General features: G+C 41.7%; 1 protein-coding gene across 2 annotated transcripts in view; it reads right to left on the bottom strand.

The window, feature by feature from the left end:
* Window positions 1-16,829, bottom strand: part of RAD23B (RAD23 homolog B, nucleotide excision repair protein) — a 40,486-nt gene extending 23,657 nt beyond the window's left edge. The window contains exons 1-2 of one of the 2 annotated variants that reach the window (XM_071731405.1): window positions 16,328-16,534; window positions 15,229-15,288 (exon numbers count right to left, since the gene is read on the bottom strand). In XM_071731405.1, coding sequence (XP_071587506.1) covers window positions 15,229-15,288; window positions 16,328-16,393 — 126 coding nt within the window. In that variant the 5' untranslated portion in view covers window positions 16,394-16,534. Of the gene's footprint in view, window positions 1-15,228; window positions 15,289-16,327 lie in introns of both variants that reach the window. The other variant, XM_071731407.1, reaches the window with a different exon arrangement.
* Window positions 16,830-22,407: the final 5,578 nt, after the last annotated feature.

The following is a 22,407-nucleotide window of genomic DNA, read 5'->3' as shown; positions in this document are numbered from 1 at the left end:
GCTTTAATCTATTGACTCTTTCTATTGTTCTTCCTCTGAACACAGGGGGCACACATGCTACACACAGCTGACAGCTTTCTGTCATCATAGAGGCTCCTCAGAAAACACCAGGGTTTTCTGTAAGGTCATCATGACATCCAGTTTGACTCACTAGAATGACTTGAAGCCCTGATATGCAAAGCCTTGTGCAGACTGTCCAGTTGCTAATTTAAATTCTAAATAGGTAGTTTTCAGCTCTTCCCTCTCCCCTGTAATTTTTTGAGCTCTGCATGGCAATTTTAAGTCAAAAACATTTTGACTTTACCTGCTTACACAGATCACAGACATACTGTCCACACCTTCAGAGCATCTGGTACAAGAGCATGACACAATGACGTAGTGCCAGTTGTCATGTATCAGAATGCCCCTGTAACACAGACAGACTTTGTAACACTTTCCTGGGGCAACAAAGGATGTTACTGTAAAATCTCTTCTGTATTGACACACTTGAAATAATGTTTTAAGACCAACTGCCTGTAGAGAAACATTCCTTCTTCCTGACAGACGCTCACAATATATGTAAAACAAAGACAAGCAATCTGCTACTAACATTACTACAAACTAACTCCATCTTCTAAAGTGTGTTTTTTTCTTCAATAGTTGTAAGATTTATGAATTGACTTGCATACACCTAGTTATTTAACCAAATCCATGAAAATGTGTTTATCTTGACACAGCAATCAACATGGCAGTTAACTGTGACACAGGTAGCTGTAGGCTATTATAATTTTTTGTCAATTTTTAAAGCTGAAACTCACTGTTAAGAGTTGCTCAAGTAGTATCTACATTGAAACAATCTTTTCAGCTGCCAAATGGTAAACAGAAGTTAAGCTTTGTGAGTCTCAGAATAATTAAATCTGTCATCCACTTCTCATGCTAGTCATGCTCCCTGGATTCACTTTATTCTAGAGTTCATGATGTCTTAGACCTTTGTGTTAAGCTTCCCCTTGCCCTTCATAGGTCCCCTTGCTTCTTCTACCCTGTTCTTTCAGATTTTATTTCTGTGTTTCTTTATCAGTCTTGTTACTGTTGCGTGAGACGAATCTCGCCGTGGCCGTGAGCTCGGTTCGCGAACAGAGTCAATCGAGCTAGTGTTGGTTCGGGTTAGTATCAGTGAACTAACTTTGATCCGCCATGGCTCTGGAGCCTGCTCCGGAACCACACCCTGCCGATCCCGGGCATGCGCACCTGGGCCAGCCCCAACTGGGCACAGATGGGGCGAGCACCGTCCGGGCCCATCACCTGGCAAGTCCTGGCACCTGCTGCCTACATGTTACCATGGTAATCATTTGCATTTGGACGTTCAGTCCGAAAAGGATGAACCAAACTAACACTCACAATAGAGCTTCATCTTTTCAGCAGTATACAGAAAAAGGAGAGCTTGTTCTACCAGGCTTCATAACCCAGCAAAGGAGGCCTGCAGAATCAAACCTCTTCTCAGCATACACCTGATGTAGGTGAGTAAATCACTAGCCACAGATACAGAAGATATGGCTTCTGTCCATGGGACTTCCCCAAAATAGGAAGCCAACTTTTCTTCACTCAGCAGAAGGATGCTCTCGGTCTATCTGTTATACATAACACCACAGCACCTGCCAGAAGCTTTAGAATCAGTCTCCAGCCAGCTGATTTTGCACAGCAGAACAGCAGCTCACTGCCATCCATATGTCTTCAGGCAGAGTAAAACCATTTGTGAATTCTTCCCCAGTTATTATTTAAGACTGGAAGCTACTCACCTTACAACTGAACAGTCTCTTTAGGCCACAGATAATCCATCAAGAAGTTTTCCCTGAACTTTGAAATAGAGGATGCTTTGGGCAACTACAGCTATGTGTCCTGCACACTCCAGGCACTCCCTCAGTCATGTTAAAAGCTTGTTATGTCTTCAAATGCCTAATTTTTAATGCACTGCTTATCAATTCGTACATTTATGCAATTCTGCTGATCATTTAAAGATGATGTCTCTAAGCTGGTTCTCTCATGCAGTCACCATATTTGGCAGATTTTTAATATTGTAACACGATCAGCAGGTATAATCTATCTGAAAGAGAAAATTAAGACTTGCTTCATATGTGCTGCCCTCAATCAAGCTAGTGGTTTCAAATGTCTGCTTTGTCTTCTTCCTGTTGCAGTGTTTGAGTTTTATTCCAGAATACACTCCTTCGCTATAAAGAACAAAACCAAAATGTGTTCACTAAAAAAAATATATACACAGCTAAATGTGGTAGTTTATATCAGGACACATTAAATGTGTTAATTAGCACACAATACTCATGTCATGGAGCTAACATTTCATAAAATTTTGAAAGTCAAAACCTAATGATCCATTTTTCTTTGCTGTCCACCATTAAGAGTTGCAGCCAGCAGCAAACAAAATGTCACCTGCAGTTCTTATACTAACACTCCTTCTAAAAGGTCAGGAGGTTTCAAAGAAATAACATTACTCATTTCCACAGTAGCAATGCTAAATCCTGTGTCCTCCTGGATCCTTAAAATACCTGTTCCTCAAAAAACTCAGTGTTCAAGATACAAAATTAAGTCCCACTACCACTACATCATGACATGTAGAGTTTCATTTAGGGAGTTGGAACTCAATTTCTACTACACACAGTAGAAATTCCCCTGACCTTATAAAGTAGGCCAGCAGTTAAGCTAAAGTTAGTGTTAAGTTACTTCTGAGATACTGTTACCTTATCTACACTATTGACATACAGTACCTGCTAGACTCCTACCCCTGACCATTTTTATTAATGTTGTGATTTAGGACATGACAAACTAAACACACTAATTACTATGCAATAATGGATCCCTGTGAAGGTGTTCGGTATTTATTGCACTGGTGAAATAGTTCTTACTAATGAACAAAGTTTTTTGAAAGCAGTCATCTCTGCTTGCCCTTTGCTTTCTGACAGGAGCAGGACTGTAAGCAGTCAGGAGCACAGTGCTAACTGGTAGTACCAGCTGCCTTTGCTTGGAGCACGGTGACTCCAGCTGTGCAAGCTTGGTCCCAGGCATCCCTAGAAGTATTCTACAGACAGGTGTCACAAACAACAAACAGTTGTACTAAACACAGGAACAAAGTAAACATTTGGTCCTCAAAGAACCAAGGCTATCTTTAGCTAAAGCCTGCTAACACAGTGGCCTTGACTAACTTCTTAAAGGAACATGAAAAAAAATTTTTTTTTCAATACTGGTTTTCTTTATTCTCTGTACCTGCTACAAACGTCAATTCGTTTAAGAGATCATATGCTCAATTCAAAAACAAGTTACCTCAGTTCTGAGATGCATTTCTCCAGCTGACAGTTTACAAAAATCTGTAATTTCAGATTGACACAGCTCAGCTAATTTACAGTATTTTCCTAACTACATCCATAGACACACTGCCATATGCAAAGAGCATGAGTCCTTATTTAAATGGACATGCACTCTACTGTGAACTTTTGCCATTTAATCCCTAAAGTGTTATGATAGCTGACAGTAACTTAATACATTATGAACTCCAAACTATTAAGTAAAAATCCTGTAATGTAGTTCCAAGATGTTCCTGTAAAACCAAAAACAAAACAGTCAAGTAACTTCCAGAAAATACATTTCAGAACATTGTTGAATTGTTTTATACGACGAGTAATTTACCTAAGGGAATCTTACATGTATCAAATTAATTCATTTAAATTATTATGCCTATTCAAAGGAGCAAATGAAAAGGACTTCTATTTAAGCTAACTCTTTACTATAGCTTGACTCTGCAAAAGAGTGCAGGCAGCTACAGGCAGCATTCTCCTGCTAGAGATAGAAATTCAAGAAGCACTCAGGCTAAAATAAGTTTTTATTAACAGTGCCTGCCTGTTCTGTTGGCTTTCATCACTGGTTAGCCTAGGAGACTACGAACACTTTATTTGCAGACAATACAATACACATTCTCAAAAAAAAAGAAAGGAAAACATCAGATACATCCTATTTAACAGTAACATGCTAGTTAATCCATAAAATTCCCTCTTCTAGTTTTAACTGGAGTGACTGTACCCATTACTTACCTTTCAAGTAGGCAGTGATGAGGTAACCACCAGAAGCCTAGGAACAATGAAGAGAGACTTCAGGGCCCTGGGTCAGCTGGTTAAGGGATCAGGAGCACAAGTAGTGTTCTCCTCTATCCCTCCAGTTGTGGGGAATGATGAGGGACTAGTCAGGATAAGCCAGCAGATCAATAGTGTCTCTGAGCCTGGTGCTACCAGCAGGGGTTTGGGCTTTTTGACCATGGTTTGATTTACAGAAGCCCAGGCCTGCTGACTAGAGATAGATATAGCTTATCCTGCAATGAAAAAAAGGGTCCAAGGACAGGAGCTAGCAGAGCTCATGGACAGGGCTTTAAACAAGGTATGAAGGGGGCAGGGGTGAGACTTGGACCACTGGAGAGGATCGTGGATGCAACATGCCAGTGCTTTTGGAAGAGCAGAGCACTAGTAAGGTCTTACAATCTCAGTTCTCTGTGAAGGAGGAGGATGACATTCCTTGTGGCAGGAGGAAAAAAAGATTTGGTGAGAGGTTGGTTACTTAGGAAACATCTGAGTATTAGGGTATTAGGGTTTGTCAAAAGGTGGCCCAGCAGAAGTGCATCTACACTAATGCACACAGCATGGGTAACAAGCAGGAGGAGCTGGAGGTCGAAGTGCAGATGGAAAACTATGATATAGTTGCCATCACAGAAATGTGGTGGGATAACTCACACAGTTGGAATACTGCAATTGATGGCTACCAGCCTTCCAAAAGAAATAGGCAAGGAAGGAGAGGCGGCGGGGTTGCCCTCCATAACATCATTGTCTCGAAATTATGATGGTGATGACAAGGATGAGAGCTTATAGTTTAAGAATCAAGGGAAAGGTCAACAAGATGGACATCAATGTGGGAGTCTGCTACAGACCACCCAACCAGGATGAAGAGGTGGATAAGGTACTTATAGAGAGTTGGGCAAGGTCTCACAGTGTCTACCTCTTGTTCTAATGGGGGACTTCTACTTCCCAGGTATCTGCTGGAAATATAATACAGCAGAGGGAGAACAGTCCCGAAGGTTCCTGGAATGTATAGGAGATAACTACTTGACGCAGGTGGTGAGGGAGCCAACAAGAGGAATTGCACTCCTAGACCTGCTGTTTGTTAATAGAGGTCTTGTCAGGGATGTAACGGTTGGAGGCCATCTTAGGCAAAGTGACCATGAAGTGATCAAGTTTTTGATTTTCAGTGAAGCAAGGAGGGGACTCTCCAGAACTGCCACCTTCGACTTCAGGAGAACAGACTTTGATCTCTTCTGGACCATGGTTGAGAGAGTCCCTTGGGATGCAGTTCTGCAGGACATAGGAGCCCAGGGTGGCTGGGCATACTTTAAGGAGGTAATTTTGTAAGTGCAGGAGCTGACCATCCCCAAATCACAAAAGATGAGCCAACAGGGCAGCAGACTGGCTGGCTGAACTTGGCCAGACTTTGGTTGGAACTCAGAAACAAAAAGAAAGTTTATGGTCTTTGGAAGAGAGGACAGGCACCTTATGAGGATTACAAAGATAAAGTGAAGATGTGTGAGAAAAAATCAGAAGGGCAAAGGCCCAACTGGAACCAAACTTGGCCACTGTGGTGAAAAACAGCAATAAATGTTTCTACAAATACATCAACAAGAGGAGAGCTAGAAAGAATCTCCATTCTTTATTATATGCAGACGGAAACACAGCGACCAAGAATCAAGAGGTACTTGATACTTTGCCTCAGTCTTTGAGGACTAGTTGTTCCTTGGGCATACAGTCCCTTAAGATATAAGACAGGCCTGGGGAACAGATATAACCCATGAGGAAATGGTTATGGACCTGCTTCATAAGATAGACACTCATAAATTGATGGGCCAGATGGTTTACACCCTATAGTGCTAAGAGAGTTGGCTGATGTGGTCGCCAAACCTCTCTCCATCATATTTCAGAAGTCCTGGCTAACTGGGGATGCCCCATTGGACTGGAGACTGGCAAACATGACACCCACCTTCAAGAAAGGCCAGAAAGAGGATCCCAGTAACTACAGACCTGTTAGTCTCACCTCAGTGCCAGGGAAGGTCATGGAACAGATAATCTCAAGAGATGTTATTGATCAGCTAAAGCTCAACCAGACAATCAGACCCAGTCAACATGGGTTCATGGAAGGCAGATGATTGACAAATCTGATCTTGTTCTATGACATAGTGACCTAGCTAGGACATAGCAAATGAGGGAAAGGCTGTGGATGTAGTCTACCTGGACTTCTGTAAAGCGTTTGACATTTTCCCCCATAACATCCTCATAGAAAAGCTGGCTGCCCATTGCTTGGATAAGCATATACTCTTGTGTTTAACACTGGCTGGATGGCCAGGCCCAAAGAGTTGTGGTCAATGGAGTTAAGTCAGGTTGGTGGCCAGTCACAAGGGGTGTCCCACAGGGCTCAGTACTGGGACCACTCCTATTTAATATCTTTATTAATCATCTTGATGAACGGATTGAATGCACCCTCGATAAGTTTGCAGATGACACCAAGTTGGGAGGGAGTGTCAATCTGCTGGATCTGGAAAGGCTTTACAGAGGCACCTGGACAGACTGCATCATTGGGCTGAGACCAACTGCACGAAATTCAGTAAGGCCAAGTGTTGGGTCTTGCATTTTGGTCACAACTACCCCAGGCAAAGCTACAGGCCTGGAGAAGAGTGGCTGCAAAGCTGCCTGTCAGAAAAGGACCTTGGTGTATTGATTTGACAGTCAGCTAAATATGAGCCAGCAATGTGCCCAGGTGGCCAAAAAGACCACTGGCATTCTGGCTTATAACAGAAATTTTGTGACCAGCAGAACTAGGGGAGTAATCCTGTCCCTGTACACAGCACTGGTGAGGCTCCACCTCGAGTACTGAGTTCAGTTTTGGGCACCTCAATATAAAAGGACACTGAGTTGTTGGAGCCAGCCCAGAGAAGGGCAACTAAGCTGGTAAGGGTTTGGAAAACATCCCACCTGTATGAAGAGCAACTGAGGGTGTTGGGGCTGTACAGTCTGGGGAAATGGAGGCTGAGGGGAGACCTTATCAATCTTTTTAAACACCTGAAAGGAAGTTGTAGTGAGAGTGGGGTTGGTCTCTCTCTTCTCAGTGGTGAGAGATCACAGGTCAAGGGGAAATGGCTTCAAGTTGCATCAGGGGAGATTTAGGTTGGATATTAGGAGAAAATTCTTTGCAAAAGGTGTTGTTAAGCACTGAACAGGCTCCCCAGGGAGGTGGTTGAGTCTGCATCCCTGAATGTGTTTAAAAATCATGTGGTGCTTGGTAACACAGTTTAGTGGTCGGTCATCAGGAATAGGGTAACAGGGTTAGGACAAGGCTGGACTCAATGATCCTGAAGGTCTTTTCCAGCCTGAGCAATTCTATGATTCTATGACTGAAGACTTAGCAAAAATTAGCAAGAAGATAGACATGACCTTAGTTCTGGCAGGTTTAAGAAAAGAATACAAGCATACTCCTTAAACACCCTGCATTTCAGACAAAGCTAGCTAGTCTGAGCCACCTTAATTTAGATTTGAACTGTAAATGCTTCTTTTTCAAGGAAAAAAATTATAAATAAGTATAAAAATAAATAAATAAAAGGAAAAAGAGATGCCCTCTCACTATTCTTCTGAAAGGCTGCCGCACATTGCAACTATCAGTACACTGAGCTGCCGAAAATAACACCATCCTAAACTTTCCCTCTGGTAAATTAGGTCACTGAGAATCTAGACTTCAGCATGACCATCAGCTTAGGGTTATTAAATGAAAACTGATTTCAGGAAAGCACACCCAGTACACTGATCTCTCAGAAAACAGCTTCAACATATACAGTGAGCCTCAGCCGTGACACTGACATTTTTCTCACAAATACAGATCTATAAGCCAAACCTCCAAGCTACCTTGCTTTATTCCACCTGATTCAAGTTCAAAATAAATTTCAGTCCTTAGAGAGTCCCATTTTTGTCCTACCATACTGAATTTCACAGCAGAATAAAGGTAATGCACACTTTAGAACAACACCTTTAAGAATAAGCATGAACTTATCTGAAAATATTTACCCTAAAGATTCAGAAACAGTGCACTTACACACTATAGGGTACAACTTAGAAGACATGGTTATTTTCCTGTGCTCCCTATGAATACTGATGTGAAATTCTCCTTACTATTCAGATACTGTCCAGAACACAATGTCCTTAAAAATAGCCATGCAATCTGATTCATTAAGAATCAGAGCTTAAAAAACTGAGGGCTTCCAAGGAAATACCAGTCCCTAACATCATCCCAGCTATGCATCCTAAAAATGGGTTACCTGCTAGTGCTACATTGCCCAGTTGTTCTCTACAATTACATTAGCCAGCAAAACAAGCAGGGCATGCTGTGTTCCATCTAGGCAGGTAGTTCCCACAGCTCAGCACACTGAGCAAACTCTCTCCCTTCCCTTTTACACACCAATTGCTATTTCTCCTACCTTATACACTATGCTAAAACAGAAGATTAAAAAAAAAAAAAAAATCACTTGATTCAGACACACTTCACAATTTCTAAATAAAAAATGAACAGTATACTTTCAGCAATTTTAATTTACAATGACACAGCCAAGATAAACTTCTGAATTTCTTGAGATCTAGAGAACAACAGGATCCCTTTTAACATAAAGCCAAATACCAGCTTTCCACACCACAGTCTTCAACAGAAGTCTATCTGATCCATCTTCATCTAAAGACAACTAAGGTAGATTTTGCTACTTCTACCACAAGGCCGCTATAAATTATTCTGATGTTGGAAACCTTTTCCTAATTTTCAGCCTAAATTAATTAACAGACTGTTAATTCTTGTTTGTTCTTACGCCAATGTTTTAAGTCAAGTGTGAACAGCCTTCCCACATCCCATGGTGCTTACCACTGTAAAATATTTACACAGCATTATCAAATCTTTCTCATAGCTTATGAGCTAAACTAGCCATGGCCCTTCAGTTTCCTTTCACTCCAGAGCCTCAATCTTCCATAAGCTCCCAGCACCCGTGTCCTCCACTTGCTCTGGTGGAAATTCATTGCCACTGGGAACAGGTGGCCAGCACACATGCAGCCAAGTGGCATCACTACTCTTATTGGAAGTTCCTGGGATTTATGATCTGCAGGGCTTCATCTTTTTGAAAAAATTAATCTATGCTGCTAACTGGACAAATATTTCTAAAAGACTGACCCCATATCAGTCAGCCAAATATGAATGTTAAACTTTGTATTCTTCTACACCATGTTTCTATTCATTTGTACTCAAAATTATCAAATTCTTCCCAAATTTGTAAGAGGACTATAAAGAGATGGATCCCAAAACTAATTCTGAAAGACCTTTATCACCAACTTAACTACAGTTGAACTGTTTCTCTGTTTGAGATGAAACTCCAAGCAAAGAAGTTTTTAAATCTACCTTATGACTTCCTACCTAGCTCCATCTTTTCTATAATAGAGTAACAGGTTTCTTCCAGACTTTGAGAAAAGTCACCATTTAGACATGGACAAAAGCTTGCAGTCCAAAGGGATTGTTGCCAACCTCCTCCCTATGGGAGAACTTTCGCTTTAATATCCCAGTGCCTTCTCTCCAACTGACGCTGAAAAACTATTTACCCCACATTATCTTGCCACATCAGTACTGCATGAGGTCTGGTGATGACGATGCTATCATATCAGACAATAAACCAGCTAATGAAGCAACAAACTGACCAGTGCAACAGGTTTTACTACCTTAATCAAAATCCACAATCAGCAGCACATTAATGGCATATATTGTGCCTACTACTGACATGTTGAGAGGGTAAGAAACCACTTAGGTCATAAGTAAATGCTTTATAGTGTTAGTGGTCAGAATGCGATTGCTTCTAGTTAATCCCTTCTACAAAAAATAAAAGCATGTTTTGCTGTCACAAAACTATATTTGCAGTAATATCTTCTACTGTCTTCCTAAACAGGACACTAATGTTTTCTAAACACAGTACACCAGACAAGTCACAAGCCTTTTCCTCTTCACCTTCATTTTGATGCTTTCTGCAAGGTAGCATGCAGTGAAGAGCTGCTGAAGCACCCTTGGAGTGCTGCTTCTGTATTTGTATCCAGTCTTAAGCACAGTAAATACAAACAGTAAATACAGAAGGTTGTTTTATACTGTCTGTGAAGTTTTTTAAAAATATTGGAATAATTTTAAATGTCTTTTTCAGTTGAATACAAATTCTTTTACAATTTATATTCACAAATTATTTTTTCACTAACCCTGTGCACCTGTACACCTGAGTGGGTTCACAAGATTCTTCCTCTCTTACGGTTCTTCTCTATTACTGCATCTCTTGGCTCTTTGGGACTTGAAAGTAGAGCAGTAGTCTGTTGAGGTGGTCTCTGGACAAGTCACATTGTTGCATTCAGTCCACTTTACTTAAAGTGAAGTGGACTTCACTTTACTTCACCTGAAATGGTGACCAGGTACAAACCTTTCTGGGAAAAAACACTGGCACACATACCCTTCATTCCTGTAAGTTTACACAGCCTTGTAAATTTCCTTTCAGAAAAGTGCATTTCTCTGTTTTCAGAAGTACAATGAAAACACTTTTCAGGGCCAGTAAACATGCCCTCCTATGCAGAGGGGCAATAATGAGACAGCAGCATGATCATCTGTTTGTCTTACTCTTCAGTTAACATGTACTCCCTGCAACTGTTAAATTCTAAAGGGAACACCTTCTGGCCTGTTGTTATCCATGTAAAAGACAGATACCTCTGCTTACCAATCACACCTCCAAAATTGATGTTGAATGCAAGACAATTATGTACAGAGCTATCCATAAGTGCATACAGCCTGCACATTAAACTTCTGAGTTTACTGGCCAACTTGAGAATGGTGATACAATAGAAGTTTTGACTGTTAAGAAATATAGCACATAGTGCTAACAAATTATTAAGAGTACAAAGGTAACTTTTTCTTGCTGGCAGGTAAACTGCATAAGAACATTTCAAGTAAAACAGTTGTAAAATTATGGTCATGGTGCCCATGCATTTAAAAAATGGCTAACATGTAGAAACATTTTCTAATATTACTAAAATTAGCTGTATTCGCAGTTTATGCTATCTTAACCTTTCCTTTATTAAATTTTAAAGACTATGTAGCATTCTCCCCAAGGTTCTTCGGAAATTATATTAGAACACTCGCTAGAATTTAATGGTAATATTCCTGAACACGTGAAAGCCTGCATTTCTTCAGCCTAGAATCAGAACACTTCCCTTGCTTGAAAAATATAACTCTGGCCAGGAAACAGGGAAAAGGCTACGCTACCAAAAAAAAGCACTAGCAAAACAACCTCAGTTAATAAACATGAATTATCAGCAAACACAACAAGAAAACTCTACAGTTTGCAAAGGAAGTATAAAAATAATGAAAAAAATTACAAATTCTCCCTGAGACTCCTATTCTGCTAATTACAAAGCTACCGTTTTTGCAGAGTCATCTATCAAACCTCAAAACACATCTGCTATGAAGTCAAAGAGGAGTTAAGGAAAACTATAAGGGTAAAAAGACAAAGTTATTTTTAACCTAGAAGGGTATTTCTGGGTTTTGAAAAGGATCATCAGAGCACTTTTTCTCTAACCACAAATATCAAGTCAGAAGAAAACATAAAACCAGATCTATAACGAAACACAGATCACAGTAAGCACACTTCATCATAGGTCATAAGCCTCAAAGCCAGGTTTTACCATTTCATCCAGCAATATTCTCTGTTTTTTGCAGAACTGATTCTGAAGTTAATTCTTCTGACAAATACAATATAAACTACATATTCAGCAAAACTGAAAAATGAAAACTGAAAAATTACATCTATTATTTTTGTATCTTCCCATATCACACAAAATGAAAACCACTTTCTTATGTGATAAATGTACTACTACTTAAAACTCATTCATTTCCATATTGAACTGTGTTAGTCCTTATTACTCACTAATGCTGCTAGATCAGGAGACGTTTTTCTAACAGAAGCCCACTGTTTACCAGGAAAGCTCTAAGAAATATGATAGATACCTTTTACAACAGCTCACAATTTGCTTCAGTGCCTCTTTCCTCGCTCCAGACAGAACAAGAGTTGATGCAAATTATGACTGAAAGTTATTCAGGCTTTCAATATACATCTTTTTTTATTGGATACTTTTGTATCATTCTCAACATACGAAATAGATATAAGCGGATGTAACTAGTAAGAGTTTGTGGGTTCACAATACCGAATTACCCACTTTATTATGGCTTCACCTCTATCCATTGAGATGATAGTCTACATCAAATCAGAAATTTATCACTGCACTCTCTGAAGAGAATTCTTGAAGCAGTTTGTCATTCTATCATAGACAACCCGTAAGTACATATTAAGAAGTGCCTCCCTCACATGTAACACCTCATTGTTTTTACAAACATTTTTAATAACCCTACAAATTAGAAAATACTCTTTTTTCAGAAGACAATGTCATTGCAAAGAATTAGTATCTCTTTTTCGCTGCCACATACCTGTTTTATTTGGAAAATTGAAGTGTATGCTAAACCTCACTTTTTCCTTATGTAACCTTTGGATCCTGCTTCCTTTAAGCTAAAGTGAATCATACCCACTCATTTGATACAGCTTTGGTTAGTATCTAGCCTAAATTTCTAAACCAAAAAGCCAGGAGCTCCCAGCGCCAATTGGGCAGGCACAGCATCAAGATACAAAAATCCTCATACACATGCTTCACAATAAAGCCTTGACATTTTAGGGATGCATCAGAACATACAGCAGTTCAGACTTCTGCACCTAAGCGTCTTGTTGACATGGTGTTGAGCAAGCAGGCATTTCTAGAGTGTTCAAACATTTTAACTGAACAGTGAAATGTGGAAGCCCATTATTACAGGGGACAGAGACCGCAGCCAAAAGACTACTGACATCCTGAATATTCTTTGTATTTCTCTGCATTTTCACAATCAGGTTTTTAGGCTAACAGCACAAAGAAACTGACAAAAAAGTTGTCAAAAACCAGTCTTACTTTTAACTGGTATTTCATTTTCAAAGAATGTTAAAAATGTTTGTTCATATTGTTGAAAAACCTACTTCATGTCTACACAGTGATAACTACAAGAGAAGCACTACATTTAAAAGCCCACAGTAGCATCACAGTCACCTCAGAGAAGTCATACCTGTAAAGGTCTGCATCAGTTTCAGACAGGGCATATTATTTCCTGCTAACACAATGCTCAATATATTTATTTTCTCACAGACTTCAACAAACTCAAGAAGTTTGCATAGATAACACTTCCATTTATCCTTTTTAAGTCTGAATGCTCAAGTACCAAACTGCCCAGCTCAGAACACTAGAACAATTACAACAAGTATATTCAACCCTCTACAAAGCATGAGGAGTACATTCATTCCCAGGCACTCTAAGAGGTTTTTTTCCCCACAACTTAAAAAACAGACATGCCTGCAAACATTTCTCCATTTGACAACAGCCTTTGTCAAATATAGGGCCTGAAGCTTTATCTTTTAGTCAGACATCTTTCACAAACAAAAAATCACAAGCTCCATGCTTCAAGTCTAATTTTTATTCAGGCAAAATATTCAGGGAGCACATATGTTAAAATGCAAACTAAAACTAGACTCACCTTATTAAAATCATGTTTTGAACTTTAAAATTCAACTGCCAATAAAAATCATCTGCTTTATGTAAAAGCTTGTTTGAAGTAAGTTTGTTGCTTCCCAAATTCTCCATGAAAATTTTGTTTAAATGTTCCTTACAATTCATGACTGCTTCTGCTTACAAGCATGAACTTGTTAGAATACTACCTCGCACTGTAACATCAAGTCTCTTCAGATTAATTTTGTGTTGAGAATAAGGGGAGAAATTGCTAAAACCAGAAAACCAATTTTAAAGAACCAGAATACCATTACAGAGCACCAGGTTTCCTGGGCCTTTCACATCCAGATGATTTTAGGCCTTGTCACAGTATAGGGCACAGCTCCAAGTAGACAAGCCTACCTCTAGCAAAGTAACATACAAATACAGTTCAAAGACTAAATATACTGTTTCCTGAACTCCACAAAACAAACGACACTTGTTCCAGGATGTTAGCAAATCAAGCTAAGAAAACAGAACACATAGCTAGAATTATTATTTTTCAAAATCAGTCTGAGAACTTTCATACTTGTGAAACACTTAACTTACTGCATTTTGAGACATTTTCCAATTTTAACACATTTGGTGTCTTAATTAAGACACAAAAAAGTTCTTCTCTTTATTTACAATTCAGAAGACTTTCAAGAAGGATTTCTCTGCAATTTTCTAAAAACTAGGCCAAGAAAATTTAAGAATTTAAGTACATTTTTCACCCTGACAGCTAATAAAATCAATGTTTCACTCTGCTAACTTTAAAACAAAATTCTCCTCAAATCCTACTCATATTTATTCTTGCCAGTCAATCCTAGTCAAAACATGAAGTGTTGTGCTCATGTGAAACAGTCTTATTTCAGTTACTGAGCTACTGTAGCAACTATATTTATAAACAAGAGAGCATAATCTTATTTCCCATAATCCTACTTCTAGCTAAAGCATTTTACCGTCTCATAAACTGATGAAGTTTTGGCTGGCAACATTCCTTCAGTCCTCTCCTTATTTCCCAAGACCTTACTGAACACAGAGAACAGGAGTAAAGATTAAAAGCACACTTTTCTCAGTTACAAGACTAACGTTTTAAAATGCTTCAGCTAGAGATTTCCCACCTCCCTCTGCTGCTCTGTTCAACCGAATGAATTCTTAGTCCAAGTAGTCTTAGTTCTTTATTCTTCATAAGTGAAAGAGGATAAATCAACAGACTTTATAAAAAACATATGCAAAAATTATTCCAGTGTTTCCAGAGTTTCACTGCCCAGACGTCATGTGAAGGGCTGCTGCAGACACACTTTCAGATGCTAAACTCCCCAAATCTTGCAAAAGACCACATGGATGTCTCCACAAGGCTATCAAAGACAACCACCTGTGCTCACGCAAGTGACAAGGCAATTTCCAACCCTGCACACTCACGTGGGGATTTATTCTCATCTCAGAATGCTGTATTTCACTGAGCATTTTTCAGCAGACTTCCCATGTGCCAACAGAAAAGATTTACCTGTGAGGCTGTCCTCTCCCCCCTCATATCCTTTAGGTACAGAGACAAAGTCAGTGCAACCTGCCAGTAAGGGAGGATTATAAACCTCACTTCACACCCAAACTACACCTGCTCTGCAGGTGATACCAACACTCGCCCTTACAGCGGTTTGCAGAATCTTACGTGCACTCCCTCACCTTGTAAGAGCTGATTACTCACCACAGGTCATAACACAGGCAAAATAAAGCCCCCCACAATCACCTGCCTTCAAACACACTCCATACTTGCCTAAGCACACAGGGATGCAGTAACAGCAGCTGCTCAAGAGCTCATATCCTGTATACATTCCTGTAGAGAAGAACTCTACAGTCCTCCCGACTTGTCCTGTCTGGGTGGGAATGGATGGAAAGCAAGCACCTCACTTTCCTTCCCCTGCCCCAAGAGGTCACGACCCACTCCCAGTGCTCCCTATATAAAAATACAGAGATACTTCCTCGAATTACCCTGAACGGAAAAGCTTCAGATTCCTACAGTTCAGCTCCTCTGCTCCAGAGTACAGTGTGAGATGCTCTCCCTTCCACCTTCTGGGCACTCTTCTCTAAAACGAGGAAAGCCCACCCGCTGGGGGCCTGACCACATGAGACCTTTTCCTCCAGCTCTCCAAAGTCACTCCAACCACACAGGAGAGCCCTCTCTACTCCGGGAAAAAGCGATCCCCTCAGAAAGGGGACCGCATTGGCCCCCACCCCGCCATGCTCAAGTTCGCTGCTCCTCTCCCCCATGGAGGAGACCACAACATCCACTCCTCTTGGCGGGCCCCAGCCCCGCACCTCAGAGTCCTCTCGGGTGGTCACATTACCCTCACGGAGCTCCGACCCCAGTCCCTCCCAGAGGCTTCGGTGACCCCTCACCCCGAACACGCTGCCCGCCCCTCACCCAGCGCTGGGGCCCGTCCTCCCCCTTTCCTCATCTCGACCCCCGTCCCGAGGGTAGAAAAAAAGGGCCTCCCACTGCCGAGGACCGGGCGTCGCTCTCTCCTTCGGGAAGAGGGAGCCAGGCCTGAGCACGGGAGGGGTCGAAGCACGGCCCCAACCGCCTCCCCCCCCATACGGGGCCGCACCGTCTCCTCGGGGTCGATGTCGATCCGGAAGGTTTGCTGCTGCAGCGTCTTCAGCGTGATCTGCATGGCGGCGGCAGCTGCTGGCCGCCCGGCGAGCTCCTGCCCCCACAGTCCCGCAGCGCAGCGGGACAGGCGAGGAAGAGGAGGAGGAAGAGAAGAGGGATGAGGAGCGAGAAGACCGTGATGAAGAAGAGGAAGAGGAGGGGGCAGAGGAAGAGGAGGGGACAGAGGACGAGGCGGAGCAACGTCTCCACCTGCGCCGCGCAGAGCCGGGGCGCGGGGTACAGGCGGCAAGCGGAGTGGCGGGGCTCCACCCCCAGCGGCCCAGGCGACTGCGGGGGAGGACGGAGGGACGGAGGGACGGAGGGACGGAGGGACGGAGGGACGGAGGGACGGAGGGAGCTGGCACACGGGCGCGCGCCGCTGGGGGGCGGCAGGGGACGGGGCAGGCAGTGCGCTCCTGCGCGAGCTCTCCGGGCCTCTCCCGCCCGCCGGAGGCCTCGCGGGAGCAGGGTGGGGAGGGCGCGCATGCGCAAGCGCCCCGGGCTTGTGTTGGGCGCGGGGCTGCCCCTCCCCCCACCGCGCTCGCGGCGCCGCCTGGGGCGCGCGTGCCGCGCAGGCTCGGAAGGGAGCTGTGCGGGTGTGAGGGAGGGGGGTGCTCGGGGGCTCGTGGTCTCCCGTGCACCGGGCCCAAGGTATTGTTGCAAGTTTGTAAACGTATACATGCGTGTTTACAGGGGGCAGAGAGGCCTGAAGGCTGCAGGTTTCTTCTGCAGGGTGGCTGTGGGTGGTGGTCGAGTTGACACTGAGTCACAGAATGGACCTGTGAGATCACCGAGTCCAACCATACACACGCGCAACAAGCAAAAAACCAAAACCCCTACAATCTTGGCTCCAAGAACATGACCCGAAGTGCCACATCCATGCAGTTCCTGAATACCTCCAGGGATGATGAATCCAGCACCTCCCTGGGCAGGCTGTCGCAGTGCCTGAGCACTCTACCAGTAAAAAAACAATTCCTAATAACTAAATCTCCCCTGCAACAACTCTAACCAATTTCCTCAGGTCCTGTCATTCACTTGGTAGAAGAGGCCAATACCGAACTCCCCACAACCTCCCTTGAGGTTGAGGGAGAGGGCAGTGAGGTCTCTCAGGCTCCTCCAAACTAAACATGCCCAGTTCCCTCAGTAACTGCATTTGACCTGTTCTCTAGGCCCCTCACTGCTCCATCTGTTATTCCAGTGAGTCCCTGGTGGCTGGGAGCTGTGGCTGCCCAGTGTCTCCTTGCTGGTAGTCAAATTCTCACACAGCTACTAGCCAAATTCTCTTAGGGCTTTCACAACCAAGAGTAAACTGCTGACTGTTGCAAGGAGGAATCCAGCATTCTTGGCAGCATAGAAGATACTCCTTGCATTGCATGGAAATCCCCATTAAACAAACAAACAAACAAACAAACGAAACAAAGCAAACAAAAAGCATGAGTTAAAATACTGTTTGCTATCTTTTGGATGGATGGTTAAAATTTAATGTATGCTCACTTTCACTATTGACTGGTACCAGGTCTAAATCTGTGCTTTGCTCGTAAACTAAAGAAATTTTAAAAAAAGTTTTTATTCAGTAGTCCAGCATGTATATGTTGAGCTTCACATGCAAATAAAAGTTTGTGGTGCCAAGGGCTTATGTCAGTTTCACAACTCTTTTCTGCTCAGGAGATATTAAGTATAAACTACTCATATGCTGTTTTTTGTGGTTGTGGGTTATAGTATGAAATTGTTCTGCCTACTTTGTGGTGGGGTAAGAGTTAATTTACATGGTGGCTACTAAGATCTGTTGTGAGGGCTTGTAAAAGCCTTAGCAGAACTGCAAATTGACTTCTAAGTCTGTGAACCACTAAGGATTAAGGTTTTCTTGAATTTTTTTTTAACTGGAAGAAAATTGAATGTGAAAAAAATTGTGATTTTTTTTTTTTTTCTTTTGCCTTGCTGAGTCATACAGGAACTTGAACCAACTCACTGTATGGGGCCAAAATTAAATTAACAAGTTCTTGATGTTCCTTTAAACTCAGCCCCTTCAGCTCCATAAAACAGGTTATGGCAGAGCTTGACTCTCCACGTCTTTCTTCATGTTGCTTCCCAGCTGCTGCAGAAGGGCTGTTTTTAATTCCTAGAGTACTCTTTGTCTTTTATTTACATAGTGCTTTTGACAGCCAGCAATAGTTGTTGGTGTTTTTTTTCATTTTCTGCCTGAAGAATTTGGCTATTTTCCCTGCTTTCAGACTGGAGTATTACACTTACCCACTTCATTTACAACTATTTGTATGCTTGCTCACTGAACACACAAACCTCTTCTGTGCAAACAGAAAAACTTACACTGATTTGAGAGAGATGTTAAACAAACCCCAAAAATTACAAAGAGATTTTTATGTCAAATGTGTACAGCAATTATTTTTTTGTTTTGTTTTCAGAACTGCTGGATTTTTGTTTCACAGCAACGTGATAGCCCTGGAGCTGTTACTCGAACTTCATGACACTGTGGCTTTGTCCTGCTCAGGACTTTTCCACTGTCCATGATTCCCTAGTAACTGCTGTCTCCCCAGTGGAGGCATGTATTTTCATGTCTTACAAGTTGGCAAAGCCATTAATTGCAGCTGTCTTTTGCAGAGGCAGGGGGAAAGACAATGAGACCAAAGTGTGCTAGCAAAGCCAACTGGAAAGTATTTGGTACATCTTTGCCTGCAGCTAGGTTTCGTTATGTAACCCCAGTACTTCTGGAATTTGGAAAGATTTTAATGAACAGGGACATGAGACAGCATGGCCCCTTTCTGAATGAGAGTTATCCAAAGCTTCAGGAGTTGCTGGCAGCTTATCAGAGTGTGTATACATGCTGTAGAGCCCACAGTAGCTAGCAGCTGGAGTCTGTGACCTTGTCGGTCTTTCTCAATAATATTATATTTAATGGGAGGAGAATCTGACAGCCAAGAAATTAAACAGGTATGGTAAACCTACTTACTTACAGTGAATGTGCAAGGACCTGATTTCCACAACTGTGGTGGCCCAGCAAAAATAGTTTTGCTGTTGTTGGTACATGCTAACTTGGTGAGACTAGAGGGCCAGAGCAAATTTGGCTTGTTGACTTGCTGTGAGAACTTTGTGAAATGGGGCTTTCTAATCGTATCTCATGTTATGATATGTATTATGTGTATTAAGTAACAGCAAAGGCCTTGAAAACATATGTGGGGCGAAAAAGTGTCCCCAGGTCTATAATGGAAGGAAGGAACATAACAATCCTTGCAAGAAGGCATCACATTCATAGCAGTAGTGTTTCAGACTTTTCGGAGGCAAGTGCTGACTTTTCAAAACCAATGGAGAAGCAACAGAAACAATAGCAATGCCTGCACAAAGCTCTGAAGGAGGAGAAAGCAGCTTGTATGGGCTAAGCTGAACCATGAGGACACAGGGTAGTAGTCCAGTCCTGTAAAGCTGGATGCCAGCAGACAAGCAGCAGCAGAGATACACGAGGAAGAAGCAAGATCTTGAATTTAAAATGCTGATTGTTAAGAGCTGTTATGTAGGTAGATGTGTAGAAGGACTCCAGAAGAGCAGCATGGTCTACTCAAGATCTGAAAAAAGTTATCTAAAGAAGCCTTCAGACTTGGAAAAATCCCTCTCCAAAGCAGTGGTGTTTATGTAGGTGAGCGGCATCATTGTGTGCATTTTCAGCACCACACTCAGAAGCACATACAATCATATTAGGGTTTCCATCAGTGCTTGGACACCATGGAGTCTGTACAGAAGCACCTGTAGTTTGTACACACTAACATATTATACGAGATAAAAATGAAACCCAGTCTTTATTGTTAAAGGGGGGACTGAAATTTCTTTTAAGTAGCAATTCATGCTTAGGGTCTTTTGTTTTGAGAGTGCTTGCTTTTTTGTTGTTAACTTTTTTATTTGATTGGCACTCAAACAGCTGCCAAGAATGCTGGGAATTCACTTTGAAGTAGCAGCTTGGCAAATTCATTAGACTATCATCTTGACAGACTTACATACTTATTGCAATAATTATTTGGTGTAGTAATTGCGTTAGGAATATCTAGATGATATTTCCCATCTTGTGATAATCTGTACTAGACATGGGAAAACCCACAGAAGATTTCTCAGCTGACTCTAATCTGTAAATTTTTTCTTAAACCTATCATAAATTTTCTCATTCAGCAGCAAAATCTTTGATTGCTCATTCTTCCCTCGATACAGAAATGTAGGTGAAGTGTCTATAGTAAGTACTTAAACATTTATTAAGGAAGCAAGGGACAAAGTATAGGGGAGAGGAATCTTAATTCAGGGAGTGGCTGCAAGGACTATTTCTTCTGAGAGCTACAGCTTCATGCCAGTGCCGTGTGTGCAGTTATAATCTAACCTCTTCATATATTTGTTTGCTTTTTTGTTTATAGGCTCTCTTGCAGTCATATCAGTGTCGTTTTGCTGCTTTAGGATATGAGCTTTGCCAAGAGAGGTCATATGGGGGCCTGTGGTTGAAATGCCAGGCTGTATACTGCATATTGCTCAACGTGTTTTAAAGCAGAGGTCCTTTTCCAGGCTTGTGACAGTCGTGGCTAGTGATTCTGGAAGCTTAGTCCATCCGTGTCAATGCCTGGATGAGGCATTGACTGGGCATCAGGATTAAATTCTGCAAAGTGTTGTATGCAGAAAAATTACCTGTCAGTGAGGAAAGTACTGAATTCTGTATGCTTTGAGAGAATTTATTTGGAAATGCACAAACATTTTTAACTGTGAAAACTTTCGTTCTTTATTCACTGGTTTCTTTGGAATGTCAGACAGCTGAAAGGGAAGGGAATAAAATTTATATGTGTTTGACTATTTCCAGTGTGTGTCTCTGAAGACAGTTATCTGATGGTTGGGTCTGTTATCAGGAAGAGCTGTTGTTGATGTAAGGGGACTTTACAGTGTTCCAGAGTGCAGATTCTTGACAACTGTTGCTGCGAGTACCATGAAAAGTTCATATGGAAATGACATCAGAAATTAGCATAAACTAATTGGATGCATTGATTCCAAGAATAATATTTATCTGAAAAAACGGTGAATAAAATCCTACAGGTCTAAGTGGGCCTACAATGAGTAAATTAGATCAGTCCTGTTTTGTATGAATCATTAATCATATTACAGTCATCACTGTGGTTATCTGAAAGTATTTTAATATAATCAAAGTGCAGTTAAAACTCATTTCAACAAATCTGGCCTCCATTGTACTGCACTACATACGGACTAATCTTTTCCAGTGTGGTGTGAGGAATTAGACAGCAAAATTGATATTCCTATAAGCGACCTGACGTTGGGTTTATGCATTACTTGATTTTGAGTATGCGCTTTCCAACACTTTGCTTTTTATCCTGGCTATCAGTAAAAGAGAACAATATGCTATGCTCTGAGGCTTTTGCCACAATGTTCATAACTTGTACAGACCATCTGCTGTGAAATAATGTAGCTGCTGCAGTGTGTTGCTTTCCTAGCATATGCACAGTCTGACAACTGGAGAGTGTGTATCCTTCAGGTTCATCAGGAATTCACTTGTATGTGTAGCTACTCAGTCCAAGAGAAGCCATATGTAAAATAATGCTAACTTCTGGGTCACAGAAACCACAGAAACATGCAAGTGCCATGGGAGAGTCGTGACTTACTTTCTGCTACAGTTGACACATATAAATAAGATTATTAGTAGTGCAAAAGGCCTGAAAGGCATGATTTTTTTTTGAGGCGAAAAGGACTTTAAAACCACAAAGCTGAGCATAAATTCATGCAAGGTGAGCATAAGGGACAAACATCAAATCAGGCAAAGCAGGCAGATTTCAGTGAAGCTTCAGTCAGATGCAATGCAGAGGCCATGCTGTCCAAGCTAATCTGCACTGAGGAAAGAAACTGAAGGAGTAACCAGGAGTTATGAATTACTCTTTCTCCTGCTCACTGCTCTTGCACAGCTGCTATAAGATGAGAAATTGAAAGGATTCTGCTTCCATAGATGTACACACTTATAAAATGTAGTGGTGGAGGGCTGATGTAGTAAAC

The sequence above is a fragment of the Heliangelus exortis genome, chromosome Z (assembly GCF_036169615.1).
Source record: "Heliangelus exortis chromosome Z, bHelExo1.hap1, whole genome shotgun sequence".
In the NCBI taxonomy this organism is placed as follows: Eukaryota; Metazoa; Chordata; class Aves; order Apodiformes; family Trochilidae; genus Heliangelus; species Heliangelus exortis.
This window is presented reverse-complemented; position numbering and strand designations above follow the sequence as displayed.